Source organism: Prinia subflava, chromosome 3 (genome assembly GCF_021018805.1).
Source record: "Prinia subflava isolate CZ2003 ecotype Zambia chromosome 3, Cam_Psub_1.2, whole genome shotgun sequence".
Lineage (NCBI taxonomy): Eukaryota > Metazoa > Chordata > Aves > Passeriformes > Cisticolidae > Prinia > Prinia subflava.
This window is the reverse complement of record NC_086249.1, coordinates 81424626-81447317: the sequence shown is the minus strand read 5'-3', so window position 1 is coordinate 81447317 and position 22692 is coordinate 81424626. Positions and strand designations below refer to the sequence as shown.

At 37.7% G+C, this 22692-nt stretch overlaps 1 protein-coding gene across 6 annotated transcripts in view; it reads left to right on the top strand.

Moving 5' to 3' along the window:
- The window catches only part of TFDP1 (transcription factor Dp-1), a 40229-nt gene extending 26369 nt beyond the window's left edge, over positions 1-13860 (top strand). For 5 of the 6 annotated variants that reach the window (XM_063392722.1, XM_063392721.1, XM_063392719.1 and 2 more), the window contains exons 5-12: positions 978-1099; positions 2502-2667; positions 2860-3006; positions 7478-7546; positions 8867-9018; positions 9569-9735; positions 10299-10380; positions 12523-13860. In XM_063392722.1, coding sequence (XP_063248792.1) covers positions 978-1099; positions 2502-2667; positions 2860-3006; positions 7478-7546; positions 8867-9018; positions 9569-9735; positions 10299-10380; positions 12523-12670 — 1053 coding nt within the window. In that variant the 3' untranslated portion in view covers positions 12671-13860. The remainder of the gene's footprint in view (positions 1-977; positions 1100-2501; positions 2668-2859; positions 3007-7477; positions 7547-8866; positions 9019-9568; positions 9736-10298; positions 10381-12522) is intronic. The other variant, XM_063392725.1, reaches the window with a different exon arrangement.
- Positions 13861-22692: the final 8832 nt, after the last annotated feature.

The window sequence follows — 22692 nt, the reverse complement described above, 5'->3', positions numbered from 1 at the left end:
TCGACGAAATGTAGCTGCAGGAGAATGTGGCAAACTTGTGGGTAGTTAGGAGTTTAGGTTTATTTGATGTTTTTTTCATTTGCCTGATGTCAGGGGATGGAACTGACTGTTTCACCTGGGAGGTAAGTGTACCTCAGAAAAGTAGGCATATCTTTCTACAAAAGAGTAATCTAATCCGTATAGTACAATTTTGTCCCCTAAATCCATATGTTCTAGAAAGTTTCATTTAAAACAATTTAGAGATAAAAAAATATCACCTGCAGAAGTGGTGTTTTGTTTAGCTGGTTTCAGAGGTAGGAGGGCACAGTACTGTGTGCTAATGTATCTATTATTACTTAGGATCAAATTAACAAATCTTCAGGATGATACACTTGGAGACTGGAAGTCTGTGATTAGCCAAGTGTGTGCTCTTAACATGTTTGCAATGGGTTTGGCTAATTTGGTGTCACTCACTGCAGTGAGGAGGAAAGTTTGCCCTTATTCTTTCTCACCTCTAACCTAGTAGTTTTGACTCTAGTGGTAGAGGCTGACACCAGGAGAGAGGGCTCTTGCAAAAGCTCTGCATTTTCTCTCTGGTTTTACTGATTTACGTTCATATTTTAACTGTAATTTACTGCAGCATCCTTACACATAATTTAGTGCAGGGGGGTTGTCCCTCTTTTTTTCCCTCCATTTTCCTTGGAGGGAGATTGTGTGTGTTTTGATCTTGTCTAAATTTGTGTTGAACAGTGTTAAGAAATCCAGCTAGCATGAAAACCTGATTTAAGGAGATTAAAGTATAAATGCTCATAACTTAGGGTGTGCTTTAACTATATTAACTGTGGTCAGAAGTTTTTTATGCTACTGTGCATAAATTAGATGCAGATAAGAGAAATATGTAAAGTACTGGTGTTTGTATAGTGCATCATTTCAGTTGTGTCGCTTACAAATGTCTTGGAATTCTTACCATTTTCCAAATGATTTTATCTTTACTGTAGGTTATAGGTACACCTCAGAGACCTTCAGCGCAAAATACTATCCTAGTAGGAAGTCCACATACACCTAACACACATTTTGCATCACAGAACCAGACTGGAGATTCTTCACCTTGGTCTGCTGGGTGAGCAAAATGAAAGCTAGAAAGGATTAATAAAGTGTTGGAAGTTCTGTTTGAAATTTTGTGATAGTGTGTGTACTCCTCAGGCTAACAGTGTGGGAGGGGCTTTTCCTTTTCGTCAGGAGCACTTCACCACTGAAATCTGTTGTACTGAAACAGGGAGTAGTCACACAATAACGAGTACCTCTTCATTTCTTGTAAAAGAATGCAGAATATTTTCTGTAAGCTCTGGTAGATATTCTGACATCACTAACATGTAGAGAATTTAGCTCCTAAGAGGACACAGGAATTTGTCTGACTTGATTCTATGATTTCTCTTACGCTGGTGTATTTTCAGAAAAATACGATGTATTTCTGATTGAGCAAGGGTATCCCAGAGTGTCATTTGAAGTAAGAGTGTAGTCGTTTTTGATAAAAGGTATTACATAGAAGGAATGCATTCTTCTGGTGTGGTTTTTTTCATGTGGTTTGTTTTTAAGGGCATCTTGTTAAATGTAGTTGCTTTAAGACTAAATTTATTATCAGTGGCCTGTTACATATAAATAGATTTCTTTTTGGAATTACACAGTGAAATGAGACATAAGAATTGAGACTTCCCCTTGCTGAAACTTAATTTTGTTCATACTTGTATTGTTCCTCTAGTTACAAGGAAGTTTTTATTTAAAAACTTTGCAAAGCAGAAAACCTTGTTATACTGCTTGTATCTTGTAACTTTGAAATTCTAATAGCAATTTCATATGCTGTATAACTTCAAATCTGTGTTATAGTAATAGTGTAACGTTTAGTGAGTTCAACCAATACCAGACTTTGTTCAGTCAGTATCAGTATCACGTTGCATAGAAAATGCTCAATCTGTGTGCTACTTTAAATTAAAAATAAAAATGTTAAAAAAGGACAAAAAGTTCTCTCCTCTGATTCAGTTTTCATGTTTTAATATTCATCCCCTTATTTCTTCTTGTCTTGAAGTTTGGAAGGTTTTCTTTATTGACTTCTTCAAGGAATATCCCAGTTGTTAATTTATTGTCTGTTAATGGAGACATTTCAGGCGAGGTTGGATAGAGCTTTTGGGCAATCTCACTGAGCTGAAGTGAGGGGGGTTGGACTAGATGACCTTTAAAGATTGCTTCCGACCCAAACTATTCTATGATTTTGTGATTCTACTGGAGCTAGCAAAGTTGGCAAAAGAATAAATTTATATTGTGTTTCAGCATCAAGATACTAGAACTGTTTATAAATATTGTAAATTGTAGGGGAAAAATGTAGGAGAGAAGGTTGGGAGGGGATAAGAAGTAGAAGAAAAGGGAAGGCTTGGGGTTTTTACAGCAGTGTGCCTGTATTTGAAAAAGAGACATCAAATATTCCAAAGTTCAAATCTTCTTAAAATGTATATTATGCGTATATTTAGGAAGCGGAACAAAAAAGGCGAGAAGAATGGCAAGGGTTTACGTCATTTCTCTATGAAGGTTTGTGAGAAGGTACAAAGAAAAGGAACCACCTCGTACAATGAGGTGGCAGACGAGTTGGTTGCAGAATTCACTACCACTGATAATCACATTTCACCAAATGAATCAGTAAGTATATGGGAAGTCAATTACACGTGAACTGAATGGGGGAAGAGAAATTTCTTTTGAGATTTTTCTGGTTTTCCTACTGCTAAATGAAACAGTTCAGATATTAACTGAGTTTACCCATTTGCTGTCATGTGTTTATTTTCAAATATTTTTGACACAGGTATGTTTTTGATTAATGCACTATGTCTACAGCAGGCTTATGACCAGAAGAATATTAGACGACGTGTCTATGATGCCTTAAATGTCCTTATGGCCATGAACATTATCTCTAAGGAGAAAAAGGAAATCAAATGGATCGGTCTACCTACTAACTCGGCTCAGGAATGTCAGAATTTGGAGGTATATGCATTTGGAAGTTCACAGTGGCTTTGTGTCTGAGTAAATGTTTACAGCTTTAATATGTTCTGATACAATACATGCCTATAATCTTCTGAGATAGCAACATAGAATAGTATGGTCCTCTGACTCTTTTTATTTTATTTTTATATACTGAACACACACTCTTCAACTTCCAGATTATTGAAATGTGTCTTTATTTAATTCTTCTATGTCAAAAATACAGCTTTTAAAGTACATGTGAAGTGGTTCTGAGTGAAAGGTAGTAAAAAATTAATGTGTGTTTCCAACGTTGCAGTAGTGGTACTCAGGAGCTGGGAAGATTTGTTTTCTCCAGATGCCAAACAGACAATAAATGTGTGATGACAGATTGCATGTAGGTCACAATGGATAGGCATCTCCATTGCTGCATGTCTTAGCTCTTTTGACAATTCTCTTATGTGAGTATGTCAGACTCTCTTACTGCATGTCTTGGTGAAGAAGTGAAATGCTTGATACTGAAAGAGGTTTGTAAGTTCTGACAGGATTTTTTTACTATCGTGAGATTTGCAGAATAATAAACTTACTGAGGTTCAGTGAAGTGAATTCACTTAATCAGAACATAATGAATATTTATTCGTAATAAGTCTAAATTTCCTTCAGCAGGACAAAAAAAATCAGTGTAGAAGATGCCAAAGTGAGGGAGAAAGTGGAACAAAAGTGTTTTGGAACCTTACTCACAAAGGGATAATTCTAATTTTTGTTTGATACCGATAATTTATTTTTTATTTAGTAGTCTAATTGCTATCTAGATAAAGTAAATACAGATTAGGCAGTCGTGACCTGAGATTTATTTGAATATCATCCCAACTGAAAATTGTTAGTTACGAGAGTTATAACTGGGGCATAATTAATGGGTGAGTATGGAAGGTGAAGTGGTTCCAAGATGACAATGCTGTGTGCTGAAGAGGGAACCAGCTAACTGGAGGGATTTTAAAAGTAGATCTCCTTGGATGTGTCTCACAAAGTATGGCATTGCCAACAGTGTTGGAGCAAAAGAAAAAAGAAGGGTGGCTCATCCCGCTGAATTTGATGTGATGACTGATAATGTCCTAAAGAAGAGTTGGATAATATTAATACTGAAGTAAAAAAAAGCAACTTAAAATGTAATAATGCATCGTGAAGGTTCATGCATTTAAGATGGGAACATTGGTATCTTCTCATTAAAAGAAAGTGAGAACTTGTTAATTGGCTGTCACAAAAGGAGGAAACAATTCTGTTAACCATTGAATAATTAAGCCATGAGTGTAATACAGTGAGTTTCTGAAAGCTAATGTTTAATTTGTAAAATTGTCACATCTAATAAAGTTTATTTTGCTGTTCTATCTGATACTGTTTAGCTTCATCCTTAAACTGTTGAAAATCAAGCCAAAGAGTTTATAAGAAACATAGGAGTTTTAGGACTTCCTCATCAGCTGTTTGTTCTTATAAATATTCTTGAACTTGTCCTTTGTATGTAAATTAGGATGTTAGATTTGGTAAAATACAGCCTGATAATGCAAAAACAGTGTGTGGGGCAATTGATAAGATATGTAAGGCAGTGTAGTTTATGTGTATGTGATAGAAAAATACCTCAAGTGAGGTATTTTACCTTTTAAGTTTTTTGGAGGGAGGCAGTTGTTTGGCTTACTTTCTAATGCTGAATTGTAAGACTTGATCCTATCCTTTAATTGTTTTTTTTTTAATATAGCTTCAGGCCTTTTTGCATCTAGTTTTTTCAACTGTGTACACTTGGGGGGATTGGGGGTGTGTGTTTTCACCATAACAAAACAGAAAACTGCATTTATGTGAATTTTTTACTGGAGTAGTTTCTGTGCTAATTGCACATTTTAAAGATCTAAGAAAGTAAGGTTTTTTTAGGGCCAGCAATCAGTCTATTCAGGATCTTGGCTGACCGTAGCAGTTACCTGGGAAGGAGGAAGAGTAGGACCTGGGGAAGCCTCACAATCCCTGGGAATCTGATGGGATGGTCCATCCTGGGAGATTCTCTCTAAATATGTGGAAGACAAGAAAATGGTCAGGAGTAGTCAGTGTGGACTCACCAAAGGCAAATTGTGTTTAAGCAACCTGATTGCCTTCTCTGATGGAACAACAGACTGGGTAGAGGAGGGGAGAGCAGTGGCTGTTGTCTACCTGGACTTCAGCAGGGCTTTTGTCACTCTCTGTCCCACTATATCCTCACAGGCAATCTCAGGGAGTGTGGCCTGGGTGGGTGGATAGTGAGGTGGATTGAGAACGGGAAGAACAGGATGAATGGCAGTGTCAGAGGGTTGTGATTGGTGGCACAGATTCTCACTGACTGTGGTGTCCCCCACGGGTCAGTGCTGGGTCCAGGATTATTTAATTTACACATCAGGGACTTGGATGAAGGGGCAGGTGCCTCCTCAGCAAGCTCAGTGACAACACAAAGCTGGGAGGAGTGGCTGATTCCCCGGAGTGCCGTGTAGCCCTTCAGAAGGACCCAACAGGCTGGAGAGATGGGCAGAGAAGGAATGTATGAAGTTCAGCAAAGGCAGATGCAGGAAGAATAACCCCATGCACCTGTACAGGTTGGGAGGCAGCTTGGTGGAGAAGGACCTGGGGGTCCTGGTGGACAACAAAAACTGTCCATGAGCCAGCAGTGTCCTTGTGGCCAAGAAGGCCAATAGTGTCCTGATGTGCATCAGGAAGAGCACTGCCAGAAGGTCAAGGGGGTGATCCTGCCCCTCTGCTCAGCCCTGGTGAGGCACAGGGAGTACTGAGAGGGGACCTCACCACTGTCCATCAGTACCTGACAGGAGGGGTCAGAGGATGGAGCCAGGCTCCTCAGTGGTGCCAAGCAATAGGACAAGAGGCAATGGACAGAAAATGATGCACTGGAAGTTCCACTTGAACATGAGGAAGAATATTTTACTGTGTGGGTGACTGACCACTGGAATAAATTGCACAGAGATTCTGGAGACTCCTTCCCTGGAGATACTCAAAAGCCATCTGAACACAATCCTGAATGATGTGCTTGAAGGGACACATCATGAGCAGGGAGGTTGGAATAGATAACCTCCAGTGGTCCCTTCCAACCCCATTTATTCTGTGAGTGATTACAGAAGGTATTTTGTGATGTTTTCTTCTGTAACTTGTGGTTCAGGCAGATACATTATCTTTCTATTTAATAACCCTCAATACTTCCTCCACAAATTTTTACTCTTTTTTCAAAGTTTACTTTTAATATTGGGTCATTTGTGGCAGTGAGTTTCAGGTTTCATGAGAATTTTCTTATGAAATACCTTTTATTTGCTTTTGAACATACCGTATTTAGTTGATATACACTGAATATTTTTTTTAATTGGAAGTGATGGTAACCTAGTCATTCCTTATTCACTTTCTCCATCCTGTTCATTGTTTTATAGGGATCTCTCATGTTCTTCCCCATTATTTCATTCTCCTTTCAGTAGAGTTCTAATTTATTCATTATTCTCTTGCATAGTCTGTTCTCTATCATTGATGATCCTGGTTGCTCTTTATTATGCTTGTCTTGAACCATCAGACATACAGAATTCAGGATGTAAACATTCTGCTTCATAGAGTGATAATTCCTGTATGGTACTCTGTTTCTTGTCTAATAATTTTAATTTTTGACTGTCACAGTATGAGCTGATGGATTTTGCAGATACAGTAATTTTAGATCTGTCCTGAATGTCATATTCTTTCTAAAGTATGTATGGATTAGATTGTTTTTTCATACATGTTACACTGTATTTACCAGAAATAATTTAGGTGATGTAATCACAAAGTGTGACTAGACACTTTGAGTTTGCTTTATGACAAACTCTATTCTTACTGTGCCAGGTAACACAGCATTGCCAGCAGATTCTGTCACCTTGTCACCTTAATCTGATTGTCTGTGGTTAGAGTAACAGTCTATCCCTGTGGGAATCTGCTGGGGAACTTCTTCCTCTAAGAAAGCTTGTATTTCCTAGCTTTTCGTCTCTTACCTTTTTTGTTATTGTTTAGTACATATTAAATACTGTGAGGCCTTAACCTTGGGCTCCATAGCAGTGTTAATGTCTTTAACCATCTTTGATGGATCTTCTCCAATACCTCCAACATCAATAGACCTATGTCAAATAGCTCCTTCTTGCCTATCTTTGCCTCTCTGAGAGAATTCCAATAACTCTTTGAGGCACAACTTCTGTTTGCAAAGTTGTTTTTATCTTCTCCACAGGTTGTTGTATTTTATTCCCCAGGTTTCTTATTCTGCTTTTTGTTAGCTTTCATAGGTAGCACTGATGTGTCTTGGTGGTTAAGTCTCTAAATTATGTGTAGCATCTCAGTGATTGATTGCTGCCTCTCCTACCCCCAGTTCTCTGGTATTGAAGTGATTTTAAAGGGAGAAAATGTTGGCATAAAATGCTACTTAAAACCAACAAACTGACCAGTCCTTTTTATCTGTCTTAAGGTGGAGAAACAGAGAAGAATTGAAAGAATAAAGCAAAAACAGTCTCAGCTACAAGAACTCATTCTACAGGTACAGTCAAGGTACTCTTGTCTATAGGGCAAGGTAACTTATATCTGTATTCTCTTATTTTATCCCAGTCTGAGGGATGGGAAACTTCTAGGAAGACTAGAGGTGAATTCCAGGATAAGGTGTATGCAACTTTATTTAACACTGTAGTTTAGCTGGGACCATGCTGTTGGCCATTGCTGTTGGGGATGCCATCGGTTTTGATGAATCTGTTCAGAGTTTCAAGTACATTTAAACAGGGTTTATACTGATAGGAGAAGTATTTCATACTGTACCTTCTGAATTTTCCAATTCAGTTCAGGAACTGAACTAGATACAGGTATCTAGAATTTTCTTCTGTGTTTGCATCCACAGATGAAATTATGTGACTGTAGAAGTTGTCTGTCATAATGCTCTGCATTGGTGCCTCTCTGGAGACTCGCAGTCACTGGTGTGTAAGTGGCTGGGCCACTGTGAAACAGAGGCTGTACTCCTTCCCAGATTTCCCTTACTACATTTGGGGAAGCAATAGTCTGTTTCCCAAGTCATTGTGCTGCTGGTCCACAGAAATTCCTGGGTATTCCTGGGTAGTTGTGTTACCTACACAGTAGGAATAAGAATCTCAGGGATACAGAAAGAAAGTACAGACAGCTGTGGGACAGCTGCCTGATTTTTAACCAGTCTCTGTGTTGGCTTTGGATTTTGGTCTTCATTTTTGTTTATTTCATTTGATTTTGTGACCAGAAAAATATTTTTCTTTGTTCAGTAGCTTACTATATGATTCATAACTTGAGTTTCTATGGTTTTTAATTATTCCAATGGCTAGTTTCTAAAATAGGAACATTCCATTGTAAAAAGCAATTTTGGTAAGATATTAAAGTCATTAATCTTTAATAGATAATTCAGAAACCTAATACCAGATATTCAAATCCCAAACATTAACTTTTTTAGCATATAATTCATTTCAGTATTAACATTCAGGTGTGTTTTTTGGAGTGCAGTAGCTAGTAGGGAAGAGTAAATGGAGAGGAAGTAGGACAGTATGTGAAAATTTATTTTTCCAATCATTGTTCTCTCTCCGTTCTGCCAAGGGATCTGTCCAAGGAACTGTCCTGATGGAGTTAGTAGAATGTGCTTTTTTTTTCTCAGTAAAGTTTTAGTGTGTTGTCTTTTTTAATACTATAATCTGTGACTCTTCTTGCATCTTAACATGCAGGAATATGTTAAACACGTCGTCCTTTTCTCCATTTACTTGTTGCAACCATTGCTGGGATCCTTAGGAATTTTGGTAACGTGATCCTAAAAGCTTCATTCATACTTTGATATTGCTGTTGCTTTTTCTAGCAAATTGCCTTCAAGAACCTCGTCCAGCGAAACCGCCAAGCAGAACAGCAGGCAAACCGACCTCCACCCTCCAATTCCGTCATCCATTTGCCATTCATCATTGTGAACACCAGCAAGAAGACAGTGATTGACTGCAGTATTTCAAATGACAAGTAAGCTAACAAAGTTTTCCGTGTGGCTTTTGGTGGAGGTTCATTTAAATGTTCATGTAGATTTGTTAAAGATTAAATACAAACTTATTTTACTTGTGCCTTTTGTATATTGAGAACATGCACGTCAGACAGCTGTTTTGTATACCCTTTTAATAAGTAGACAAATTGATTCACATTTGATAACTTATTTAGAACTTGCTATTTAGAGATACTAGGCATCTCTCTTGACATTTTATGTCATACTTAACCAAGCAGTGTTTTCCTTTGACTTTAACACCATGAAATGCAGCCAGCGGAATTGAAAATGGAGTTTGCTTTCAGGACTGCTGTTGGCCACTTCTGGTTCAAAAAGCTGTATTTTCCATCAGCTAAATTAAAACTGAGAGTAAGCAGTCACAAGCAAATACATAAATCTTGAAAAATTTGCTTAATGTGATGTGTCACTAACACACTTAACACTGTGTGTAAAGCTTTTGAAATGCTGCAGTTCCTGAAAACTGAAAGGTAGTTAAAGTTACTGAAGTTAATTGAGACATTTTTTCCTCTCCAGGTTTGAATACCTATTTAATTTTGACAATACTTTTGAAATTCATGATGATATAGAAGTACTAAAACGAATGGGAATGGCTTGTGGGCTAGAATCTGGAAGCTGTTCAGCAGAGGACCTAAAAATTGCAAGGAGTTTGGTTCCTAAAGCTCTGGAACCATATGTGACAGGTTAGTTATTCCAAAAAGAGTTGATTTTTTTCCTCCTTAATATAGGACTCCAAGAAAAACATGAAAATACTTTAGAGCAGTTAATTTCCACGGGTTTGTGGTAAAGATTTTTGTCAAGTTCTCAAATTTATCTACTTTCTGGTGTACCTTAGGGAGCAAACAACATAGTGATTGATAAAGAATGGACTGTTGCTCTTGGCAAAACATTTTGCATCAAGCCACACAAGTAGATTTTGCAGTGTGTGATTCTTTTGAGAGAACAGTATTTATGCTTTATTCAGTTGCAAAGGCAAAAGGGAATAAGTGCAAGCCTGTGATGAATACCAAAGTATTCTGTCTTGCTCACTTCAAAATAAATGTGTTTTTAAAATGTATTTTGAAATTTTGTTGTTGCTTGCACTAGCCTTTTTTAAAATTATGCTGGTTTGGATATAGTGCATAAATATTTTTTGTTGTTTGGGCTGCAAGACTCCTTTTCTGGACTTGAAAGGATTAAGTGTTTCCACTGAGTTAGATGGGTGTGTTCGGAAGGATTCCTGAAATGCACATTGTTTGTTTTACAGAAATGGCTCAGGGATCAATCAGCAGTGTATATGTCACATCTTCATCAGGTTCTGCATCAAACGGCACAAGATTTTCAGCCAGGTGAGATGAGATGAGTTTTTCAATTAGTTTTTAAAATCTGTGGTCATCAAAGAAATTTAGATATCAAATGCTTCATGAAACAAGTTCTGTTTTGATTAAATGTGCTGTGGAAATGTGTTTTAAGTTTATTCTCAGACATCACTTCTATGGTGATTCTTAGCAGTATCATTAAGGAAATCCTTTTCTGTGTAGTGGAAATGTGTTAGAGTGGTGTTATTCTTGAATGTGTTTGTTTTGGGATTTTTTCTAGTTTAGAGTTTGTGGCAAGAAAACATACTTCTCTAAAGATACAGTACTGGAGAGATTGCTCCTTGATCATTAGCGTCTCAGTTTAAAAAAGATTTTGATCTTTGGGTTTTAAACAGCAATCAGAAGCTGGTAGCGTGATAAACCATAACTGGTATTCAGCTTTGTTACTCACTACTTTCTTATTGCTGCATTAATCAAATGCAGCATGTCCTTCTGTGAGCTCCACAAGGTTGTGAAATGAGTCAAATTTTCAGCAGTTGGATTCTGTGATCTCTCAGGTCTTTTCTAACCTAATTGATTCTATGATCATGGAAACGTTTGACATTCATAACAAATGCTGGAATTAAGTTCTGCATGTTTTGTGCAAGGGAACTGAAGCTTGAGTGAGCATTTTGCCAAAATACCTTTAGAGATGCTGAGCAGTACCTAAAACCTCTGTTTTCAGTAAGTTTCCTCCTGTGGTAATGAGCATGGGGTAGTGAAAAAGAACACCATGTGTTTTTAACACTTTGAAAATTGAATAGACCATTGTTAGCCAGAGACCAGTAGAAACCAGAGGCTGACTGGGGCTCATTATCTTGGTGAGAGTACAAGAACGTCTACCATTTCCATTTCTTAGGAGTTTGGAAAAGGGCAGTGTCAAATTATGTGTAATTATAGGATAGATATGAATATTCATGGCAATGGCCATGAACATTCATGGCAATACAAGTTGTGCTGCCAAGGCAAATAAAGGCTGTACACTTATTTAACCAGGTCTCTAAAGAAAGTGTGCAGAAGTCTGAAGATGCAGCTGCCAATACCTTCATTGCAGTTTCTTTGCCTTACTTACTAGGATACTCAGGTTATGAAATCCAGTTCTGTTTTTATCAAAAAGAGAGGAGAACAGATTTTGGGTTGGTACTTTCAAAGTTTACAAAAGCACGAGAATAATTTTTGTTTTGTTTTGTTTTCTTTGCTTTTGAAACTGCTTTTGTAGATAGTTATGACAGACCTTTTATAAGTCACCTGACTACAGCTAGATAGATATCTTAGTATTATGCTGCTGAATAAGTGTACAGAACAGCAGAAATCCTTGAAACTATCTTACTGGATGTGTTTTTCCTGGAAGCTTATAGGGTGTACCCTTGCACTTCCATTCTATGTGATGGCAGACCATTGAATTGGCTCCATACAGCAACAAGTGTGCATGATTGAATATGTGCATTAGCTGGATTAGCATTTAAAAATTACTTGCAAACATATTTTCGAAAGCAATTTTTAAATTATGAATGTCTTTCAAGGCAGATACTATTTTTTGATAAAAAAAAACCCAACATTTTGTCACCAATTTGTGGCCAAGTTTAATAGTTTACTTATTTAGAAGGTCAACAGTTAAATACATTGGCAAAGCAGCAAGCAATAATGGAGGCAGGAATTTTCTGGCTCTGTTGAAATAAAGTACTGTACAATGAGAAGAAAACAGTTTCATATTGAAAATACAGCACATGACAGTTTGCTATGTAATATCAAGGAGTTAAGGAAAAGCTGTTAATTCCTCAATTTTCCAGGTTAGTGATTCTGAGAGAGATGATTCACTTGGCACGTGTCCAGCGCTACACAAAAATAGCAAAGAGCTTAGCTTTGTAGCCTTAACATTAAATGTACTTTAGAAGAAACCTGAAAAACATATTTATAAAGTGCCTGTGGAAAGGTTTAATCTTTATATTAAACCTAAAGGAAGAAACCTAATAAGAACCAGTTCAAAATTACTTGAGACTGCTTCAGCTTTTTGGAGACAGCTTGGACATACACTAAAGACAGTTTACAAAGTGGCAGTGGCAGATTCCTTAAAGGAATGGACTAGAGAAATCATGAAGCAATGCCAACTGGCTGTTCTGGTTTTTTTTACAGTGACTTTTCCAATGGTGGAGATGGGATGTTGGCTACAAGTTCCAATGGATCTCAGTACAGTGGTTCAAGAGTTGAGACACCAGTTTCTTATGTTGGGGATGACGATGATGATGACGATGATTTTAATGAAAATGATGATGACGACTGATGCCCTTTCCTTGTAGACTACTTTTTGTTAAAAGTCAGCAGGCTTCAGGAATAAATTGTTCTAGGGAGGAGTGTCTCAAATTACTTTGCCCCCATCCCCCAAGAAGAATATTGGTAAGCAGTTCTGAGTTTAGAAATTGCACCTCTGATAAGCAAACAAGGATTGTTTTATGTAGGATATTTTTAAATGTGGTGTGGATGTGTGTTTTTGATACCAGTGTGTTAATGCAGAGCCTTTATTTACTCTTGTTTTAGGGGTTTTTGGTTTGTTGGTTGTTTTTTGTTTGGGATTTCTTTTTTACTTGAAGGAAAAAGAATTTTGCCCCAAATGTTCTTTCAAAGTTTGCTAAAGAAAATGTAGACACATCATTGAGAAATAAAATACTATCCTTCTGTGGAAAATGAATACACTGAATGGCAATTTATTTGGAGTGTATTTTGATTATGCCACTTTTTGAGGGATAGTGAGCTAATGTAGTAGTGTTTTTTGTTAATCATGCAGTGTCCAAAGAACCAAACAAGAAAGATACGTCCTACTTTTTTACATGTTAAATTCCAGGAATGTTGTTGTGAACTTATTTTCCCTTAAATTATATCTAACATTATGATTCCATCAAGTTTATATACTTTTCACTGTATGTTGGGACATATGAATTACAAAGTTTTTGGCAAATGTTTACTGCCAGTTGGTGCAGCTATATAAAATGTCTTGAAGGTTTGGAATGATTTATTGCTTATGGTAAAATTTGCCTGATTTCTTACAGGCAGTCTTTGGAAACTTTTTATTATATAGTTGTTTACATACTTATAAGTCTATCATATAAAGACATGTACTGAAACAAATGTTTGTATTTGTTTCATAAGCATCTTCCTGTAATCTATTATAAAGTTGAAATTAAATATAGAGAATGTTTTAAGTTTTTTAACTCAAAATTTGTCAATCATTTTTAATAGTTCGTTTTTATAAAAGGAATTTCAGGGCAGGTGGTAGTCTTTTTAAATTTATTCACAAACAATTAACTGCACAAATACTGTCAGCTGCCTATTCTAAGACAGTAGTCTTTTTATTGAAACACAAATAAACTTTTCTGTAATATTTTATGGAATATAAAGAGACTATAATTGTTTGACTTGTTTAACCTTGGCACTGTTAGTTTTTATTAATAAAACGCGCATGGGCATTTTTAACAAGCTCTGTGGTTTTTCTAATTCTAGGATTATTTTAAAACATTTCACTTCTCATTACAAGACCTAGAATTAGCTGCCTTGGGATGCTGCATCTGTGCTACAGAGGGCCCAGAGTTTTTGCTTGGATTTAGTAATTTGCCCTTAGAGCTCTTGATAACCTGTGATGCAAAAGACAATAACTTACCCAGTATATTCTCTTGTTTCACACCTCCTTATTTCATCCATGTTGCTCCTCAGCATTGACAGGTCAATCTTAGTACTCCAATCTAGCTTCTGTTTAAAATCTCCTGCCTAATGTCCTAACTTTTCATCCCATATTCCTCAGTCCTAGCTTTCTGCCATATAGTCCTATGTCCCCAAAAAAGGTTTCAATCTACTTTCCGTGTATTTCCTCCTTAAACCATTTTGTTAGATCACATCCTGTGCTCTCACCTGCAAGAGCTGGCTCGGTTGCTGTAGGCAGTGTCACAGTCAGGATTTGATACTTGCACAAAGTGCAGGGAGTCCCTGCAAAGTGTTGGTAACTGTGCTGGCTGTGGTACGGGCTCGTGGATGCGCTTAACCCTGTGGTAAAGGTGAAGTGTTTTACATTGGGGGTTTTTCTTGAAGGGATTATGCATAGACAACTCTGCTGTGGGAAGGTGGGGATGTGAGTGATTAACATAGAAGAGCTGATACACACTGAAGGTTTTCAAATTGTATCAGACCTTTTAATGTGAGTGAACCAAGCAAATCACTTGGCATCCTCTGCAGTGCTAATGCTAAACACAAGGTTCCTCTTGTGGATGAGATGGCTGATTCAAATTGTCTTTGATGTTAAATGGCAGTTCAGTTTGCAGAGGAACTTCGATTATTCCAGTTTCCCCTTGCGTTCTCCAGCGTATGATCCAAGATTTACCTGCAGAGGGTGAGTAAAGGAATGTTAGGGAAGGAAGGCTGAAAGAATCTGAGTTTTCTTTTGGTTCTTATTGGCAGAATAGTCCTCAGATAGGATAAGATCACAAGAAAATGTGACAAAACATACATTTTTAAGATGTTACTTTTTTCTTTCCTTTGGTTGGTGATGAATCTGAAGTGGAATTTGATAATTTAAACATTAGGGTGGTTTTGGGGAAATATTTTTTATTATATATCTGGCTGAACTTGATCTTAAAGATCTTAACAATTCTGTGATTCTGTATAACCTTTGCTTTGGGAGAGCTTTCTAGTAAAGTCAGCAATCAATAATGAAAGTCTATAGACTTCTTGTATAGTTGCTTGATTTTGAGTGGTCACTTGGTTACAGTGTTGAGGTGAAAAAGGAGGGAAAAAAAAGACAAAAGAGACCAAAGGGGCCATGTTGAGATGAGAAAAGGAAATGTGAAGAAGTACGTGGAGGGAAGTGGTAAAGAAAAACAGATTATAGCAGGGTCTTTGCAGAGAAACATAAAAAGAGAAGAAGGGGTAGGTTGGAAAGAATGAGAAAATGAGAAGACTAGTCAAAGACTACAAAATAGAGTGGTAGTAGAAACTTACTTTTAAAAAAGAAAGGGACAGAAATACATATTTAATAATGTCTGGCGTAGCATGGAAGGAACTGGAAAGATAACTTTAAACTATGGTTCCAATCTCTGAAAAAAGTGGTTGCACATGTACAGATGGAAAATGAAGATTAAGAGCAGGAACAGAACATAACAGGAAATTGTGACAGGAAATTGTTGAGGGAATCTACGGGAGAAAATACAGGAGATAAAAACCAGAATTTGGTTTAAGAAAGGTGAAATTACGGTAAAGGGAATGAGAATTGTTGTAAGGGCTCAGTTGGGGGTAAAACGTGGCAGGAAAAGAATGTACTTTTAATTCCTTTACTTAAACAGCACTTCTTTGTGATGTGAAAAAGAGGAAGAGTTGCAAAGTGTGTATTTATGCCTCTGAAATGGTCCTGCAGATAAGTCCTGGGAGCAGTGTGCATCTTTTGTGCTTTCTAAAGTGTTACTGAGCTTTGAAAGACTGTCTGTTTTGACATGTGTAACAAGTTAAGGATTTCTTGAATTGTTTCACAAATAATCTATTTTGCTTTTCCCATAGGAATTTGTCTTAACCAAAGAGAAGCAGTTACGACCTCAGAAACTTACAGGGTTTGGGTTTGTTTTTTTTTTTTTCTTTTTTTGAACCTTCCTTCAATGAAAGGTGGCAATTGTTACAGAGAAAAAAAACCAAATGTAGCTGGTAAGGTACTGACTCTTAATAAATTCCCATTTATTTATTTTATTGAAAGACTGAAACTTTAATGAAACGATGCACTGTCAAAAATCTCCTCATTTCTTAATCAGTGAATACCTAGGTTGTAAAATCTTCATGTTAATGAGAAATCTGAAAATTGAATGCTGCTTTCATATAAAAAGACCAAAGTTTAAAAAAAAAAAAAAAACCAAAAGATGGTACACTGTAGGGATTTCCTTTCTCTTTTCTGCTCATGAGAAGTGTAGTAGGCCATTTGTCTTTATGACTGCATTGAGTGAACAGCTTGTCACCACTTCTCAGCCCAGTCTGCTTCCAGAAAGATGAGGCTACTATCACACACTTGATTGTTGAAGCCTTAATTGTCATTCATTCATCAGGAAAAGCAATGATGAGCCAGCACACTGAGAGCAGCCTTTTCATGTTGTTATTTTCTGAATTTAGGATTTAAGGTTTTTCTGGGATTTTTGCTGACCTTTGGCTTGTCCTAGAGTTTCCATGGATTCTTGAGGGTTACCAGAATGCTCAGTGGGCTGGGGCAGCTGCTGTGTGAGGAGAGGCTGAGGGGCAGCAACTTGGGAGAGACCCAATGTCAGCCTCCAGTGCAAAGGTGGAGCCAGTGCACAGGGGTGTGTGGTGAGAGGGTGGAGAGGCAGCACACACAGGCTGACATGGGAGAGCTCCCAGCTGAATGTGAGGAACAGCTTGAGATGGCTGAGCTGTGGAACAGCCTGCCCAGAGAGCTTGTGCTGACTTGATCCCTTAGGGGTTTCAAAACCAGGCAGGAGAAAAGCCCTAAGCAGTGTAGAGTCTGACCTCACAGCTGAGCATGCTTTGAGCAGAGATTGGACAGGGGACGATGTGAGGTGCCTTCCAGCTTGAATTACCTTATGGATCCCATAAAAGAGAGGAAAAGAAAAGAAAAGACATGTTGGAAAATGTCAGTGTTGGGAACAGACTAACACAAGTGGGTCATCTGGCTTGCCAGACTCGTCAGAAAATGAATGGAAGCTCAGCTCATCTTCAGAAGCTGCCAAAAGGTACCAAACTGTGATGGAAAGGGTGGTTAAATGAGCAGGTAGAAGTGAAGACTGTCTTCAAGACGAGATTTCTAAGAAGCAGACCGATACTGAGAGCAGAATGAAGAAAGCAACAGGCAGCAATGTATGAGTGTTTCTGTCTTCAAGCATTTGGTGACACTGGAAATTCCTGTCTGGCGTGGTGGCGATTCTCACCGGGGACCATCTGCATCTCACTCAGTTGGGACCTGCTGTCCTCATGTTCAGTGAACGTCAGCACTTTGTGAAACAACAATTGGAGAAAATCAGGATGATTATTGATGCACACCTTATCCTGTGGTAAAGGCAGAATGTTCTGATGTGGAAGAGAATAAAGAAGAGAGGCTGCTGTTAATTGAAAGTCACACACATAATACCATTATAAGTGCTTTTCTTTGTTCTGCCACGACCTTTTTAAATTTTTGGGTATTTTCAACATGTTGAAGTCCAAACTTAGGCTGAAAAACTCTATCTTTTATCATGTTGCTGTGTACACATTGTGTACGTTGCAATGATGCTGTTTCATCAGCCCTACTTGGTCAGAGATCTGCATTGTAGCATGTTAAAAAGACAGCAAGGTTGCAAACTTCAGGCAAGATTCCGGTTCTTTATTCATGTTAACTGGAGAGAATTTATTAAAAATAAAGCAGAACATTACGCACATACTCTTAAAACAGGCAGCTCCAGTAGTTAATGTTGGGCCACTTCTGAGGCTGATTTTTGATGGACCTTAGGCTAGTTGTTACAGACTAAAAGAATGCTTGAGTGCTGGTTTTTGAAGTGTGAAAAAGTAAAAAGTGTCAAAGATGTGAGGAAGTCCTGTCCAAATGTGTGTGGTCTAGACAGCTTGAGATCAGCCCTGAACACTGTATTAGAAAAATGGTTGAAAGAAACAGCTAGAAGAAAATTAGAAGCCTGGAAGATTAATGGTTAATGACAAAGTACAGAATAGGTCTTATCAAATGAATATGGGAGGAGATTGCAAATGTATAGCTGATTAAGGAGACAATGGCTATGCTTCAGCATATTTAAACCTTTTAAGTTTCATTGCATTTCTGATTTTAAATACATTTTACAATACATCCAGATTGTATGTTAAGGGGTTACAAACTATTTACTGGTGAACCATTTTTGTGGCATTATCACTGAGTGAACAGCTGCATCAACTAAGATTGTACTCCTGTTTAACAATTTCTTCAATAACCCAGAGAAAACTTAAAAATACTCTGAAGTAGAACTAGTTAGAAAAGAAGGAAACAATGAGGAGGAGAGAATAATGTGAATTGTTTTGCAAGCAGGTGATGTCCAAAAATGTTGTGGTTAAACTCCGCATGTTGTGAAGAAAGAGTTCAAGGGACACTTACAGGAGGAAAGACTATGCTGGAAATGTAGGATCCTAAAAATGACCCAGGGTGTCAAGGTAGATTATAACTTCCTGTATCTCCTACACTGTTTTGGGAGGAGCTAGCTAATCTGAATTTGGATGTGTAGGTAAAACTAATGGATTGGAACATGATGTTGCATCCGGATGCATCCAGTGAGACCAGTAGTGAGCAGCTGCATACTTGTTAGCATCATCATTTCAAAAAGGATGTTGGAAAAATCAGGAAAGACTCAGAAAAAAGCCCTTTACCCAATTATTTGATTCCTAAGGTCAAGATCTATTGCTATGAGACTTAATAAAGTCTTATTTTGGCTTGTTTAATAAAGAGGAGGAAGATGGAGAAATTAGTGGATTTGTGTAAGGTCACACAAAAAGATACCATTTCAACAGGCTTATCACTATCTGGGGGAAAAGTGACAAAAGATTTAAGAACTGGAACTTGAAATCAGAGTAATTAAAATGAGTTACCTAGTTGATGGTAGTAATAAACGCCTGGAACATATTTTCATTGGAATGATGACATTCCTACACTGGTAATAGCAGGACTATACATAAATATACACATTAATGAATGGTGTTATCCCAAGTGTTTCTCCAGAATTCAGTTCTTTCTCAGAGGTGTAACAGGATCCTACAGAGGGAATTTTCAGCCCAATTTCTGCTCTTAAAATAATGAGAAGTTTGGTGCATCCATTGTTATCACTCTGGTAAAAGAAATTTTGGAAGAAAAGTGAAAACTCTTCGTACCCAATGAGAAGAGTTTCTCAAATCAAATTGAAGAAAAGGGCACCTGTTCTTTCATGCATGTATTTATTCTACTTTAAGCAAAATAATCTTGTTTGAGCTTGAGCTTTTGTGCCTGAGAGAAATGAAGCTTGTGCAGGGAACTTAAATGCACAGTAGAAAATACTTTCTGCAAGCATTATTGATGTAGCTGTTGCTTCACATCCAATTACTGAAAGTAGCACATGGTTAGACAGCTTTATTTGTTGCAGAATCAATTTGTGCTTGACTTTTATTACAGGTAAGAGATTAAAAACAGCTCTGTGAAATGGTGGGAGGAATTCCCAATAGCAATGACATCATATGGGACCATTAAGCAAGGACTCAATTATTATTATCTAGTACTTGGCAATTCTGAGAGGTAGAGGAGCCTTTGAACTTGCTGTAATCTTACAGCCATAGTACAAAGTTCTTTAAGCATCAAGATGCTTGTATTCAGTATTTTCTCCACTCTGTTATTTTAATGCCAGACATTAGGACCTTACACTTCAATAATTTACCACTGCCATGAATATAGATAAGAAGGAGGTGTGGAAAGTGCATCTCAAAGCAGCTGCTGTGTTTCTGTTCTCTTCACACTGATCTTCAAGACTTTTATTTAACACCTTTAGCAGATAAGTCTGTAAACTAAAATTTATTGGATATAAAAATTCATGGTGGTAATGTGTTCGTTTCATGGCCTATTCTGCCTTCCCCATGCCTTTTCTCCTGGCTAACCTTGCTCTTGCACAGCTCATAGGAAAAAAGGGCAGAGTCTGGCACTGAGAGCCACTGTGAGGTGTCTGATACTGCCTTGCTGGCACCCCCACTGCTCCAGAGGCATGGACTGATCACCCATCCCCATCCTAGCTGATCAGCATCTAACTAAACTCAGGAATCTGCATTTGCTTGCAATTCATTGTTAAATCTGCTGCTTCAGTTTCCCATGTAGCATGCTGGGGTTTTTTTCCCATTTTTATTGTTTGGTCTAATCAAATACTGCTACTATTGCAGTTGAATTTCTGTATAATCGGTGTATATGATTAGATATACCTAGATATACACATGTATATATTCATATATGTTCTTGAATGTGTGTGTGTGTCTCTCCAGGAATTGGGCTCTTGCAGTGAGAAAAGTGCTCAAAAGACTGATAGATGTGTCTGATTTTAAATTTGAAGACAAAGATTTTAAATTAATTCCTTAACACACTTTGTGCTAGTGTTAACTCCTGCACAGTATGAATTATTGCTGTGTCTATACAACTGTTACTCTGTAAAGCTTGTCAGTCTAACACTAAATTCAGTGTGACTGCACAGTAGTTTGCAGCTGCTGCTGTACAGCTGGCACTGGTGGCTGAGGTCCTCTCAGTCTCCAGGGTGGAGGTGATGAGGCTGGAGAGCTCTTAGACAGAGGAAATGTCTCAATTTTTTCCCTCCCATTGCTGGTGTTTCCTGCTTCTTGGCCTCCTTCCCTGGATTCAGCTGCTTTTTAGCTTGTTTAGCTTTTGCCAGTCGTGCTTGTGCCTTGGGCAGGATGCCCTGCCTGTTTTCCTTCCCATGTGCATATTTTGGTCTGTATCTTGTAACTTCTGTCCTTTGTGTGCCTCCAAAGCACAGCAGTGCTCACTAGGTGACATGTTTGTATGTAGGGCTGGGCTGTGCCGTGCAGTGGTCAGTATTACAAAGTGTTTGCATGATGAGTGTTCTGCTATTTAAGTGTGCTTGCATCTGGGGTTTGGGCAGGCTGATATTAACTACACTTTTCTACTTCAGCTACACTAGCCACAGACCTTGCTCTTTGTTATTATTATTTCTGATTATAGTAAAGAAAGAAAATAATTTCAGATGGCTAGGAGTTCAAGAAACACTTAACTTCAGGATACCAGTCTTTGTACGTAGAGAACCAGATTTGGAGGATCTTTTTTTGATGTCATTAAAACACATCATCATTTGGTCAACACAGGGATGCTTCCCTTTCTCTGTTTATCCCATCACACGTCTTCTGTGAAGCTGGTCTAGGCTGTTGTTCTGGAGCTGTAGCTCTGCAGGCACACAATCCATGGGAATTTGTTCAGAGCTTGTGCCACTGCATTGCCCAGCTTATTTAAATGTTCTGTTTGTAGACAACATTTAAACCAATCTTGAGCATGAGTTATTTGTTATCAAAAGTATTTTATTGTTTTCCGTGTTATTTTGGAAAGTTGCACAGGGGGAGACCTGTGTTCCAAAAAGGATAGAAAATTGGTTTTCATTGCCTCTTAGAAGAAAGGCAAAGCCACACTGTAAAAACTGAAACAGGAAAGGCCGGGGGGAAAAAAAAAGTTACTGTATGAGGAAGCATTTTCTTACTGGTTTTGAAATGCAGAATTTTTCTAAGAAAGGCTCAAATATAATTTTTGGGTTCAAAGTTGAAATATTCCTCTCCAACTGGATTCTATCTACAAGCTGAATGTTGCTGTAGTAGAGGAGGTGATCTGTTACATCTTCTCGCTTTCTGAAATGTCTAGGCAGTGGAGGTGTAAAATGATTTCTGCTCTTGAAGATCTTTTTTAGTGTGCAGTGTTTATTCTCTGGCTGGAGCATCCTGGACTTCAGGTAACATGAACATACTATGCAGACACAACAATCCTCTCTGTATTATATGTGATACAGTCAGACTTCTCAAAGTTTAGATTCACTTAAAGATTTAGTGTTATTTCAGTGTCTTCCAGATTACTCCAAGTGACCCCAAACTCATCATTGCAATACAAGGCTATTCTACTGGATAAAACAAATAAAACCATCACAAAAACAACAGACACAAAACAACAACAAAACACCAAACAAACAAAAACCCCAAATAAATTACAGCCTCTAGTTAAATGAATAGTTTCCTGGATGTAACTGGATGCTACAGTCTTACCATTCATTTTTATTGGGTTGTATACATAGAGGTAAGTGGTACAGCGAAGTCTGAGCTAGAGGACAGATTTCAAGTTCATTTGTTTTGCAGTCATTGATCTGTCAACTAAAAAAATCTGACTCAGCTGACTACTGCAAAAAGCCAATGCATTGGGATACAGATAATTTCAATACATTTTTATACATCCTATGCAAGACAGATTGAAAATTTAATTACTTACTAGTATTTCAGAGTATCGATTTCCTGTTCAAGCTATCTAATTTCTCAATAACCAAGATTTAGTATACATCAGTTATTTATTATGGCTCAAAAAGTGATTGAGAATGATAGTTTGAGTCTATGCTTACGTTCTTTGAAGGCACAGCTGCACCCTTTGGGGGTCATACTTGTTGTGTACAAATATTTGCATGAAGGCAGCAGCAGCATCCTGTAGCCATGAAATATTAAACTATGGACATTGAGATAATCTTCATCTTTTAACACTGAGAGTAGGATCTTGTTTTTTAG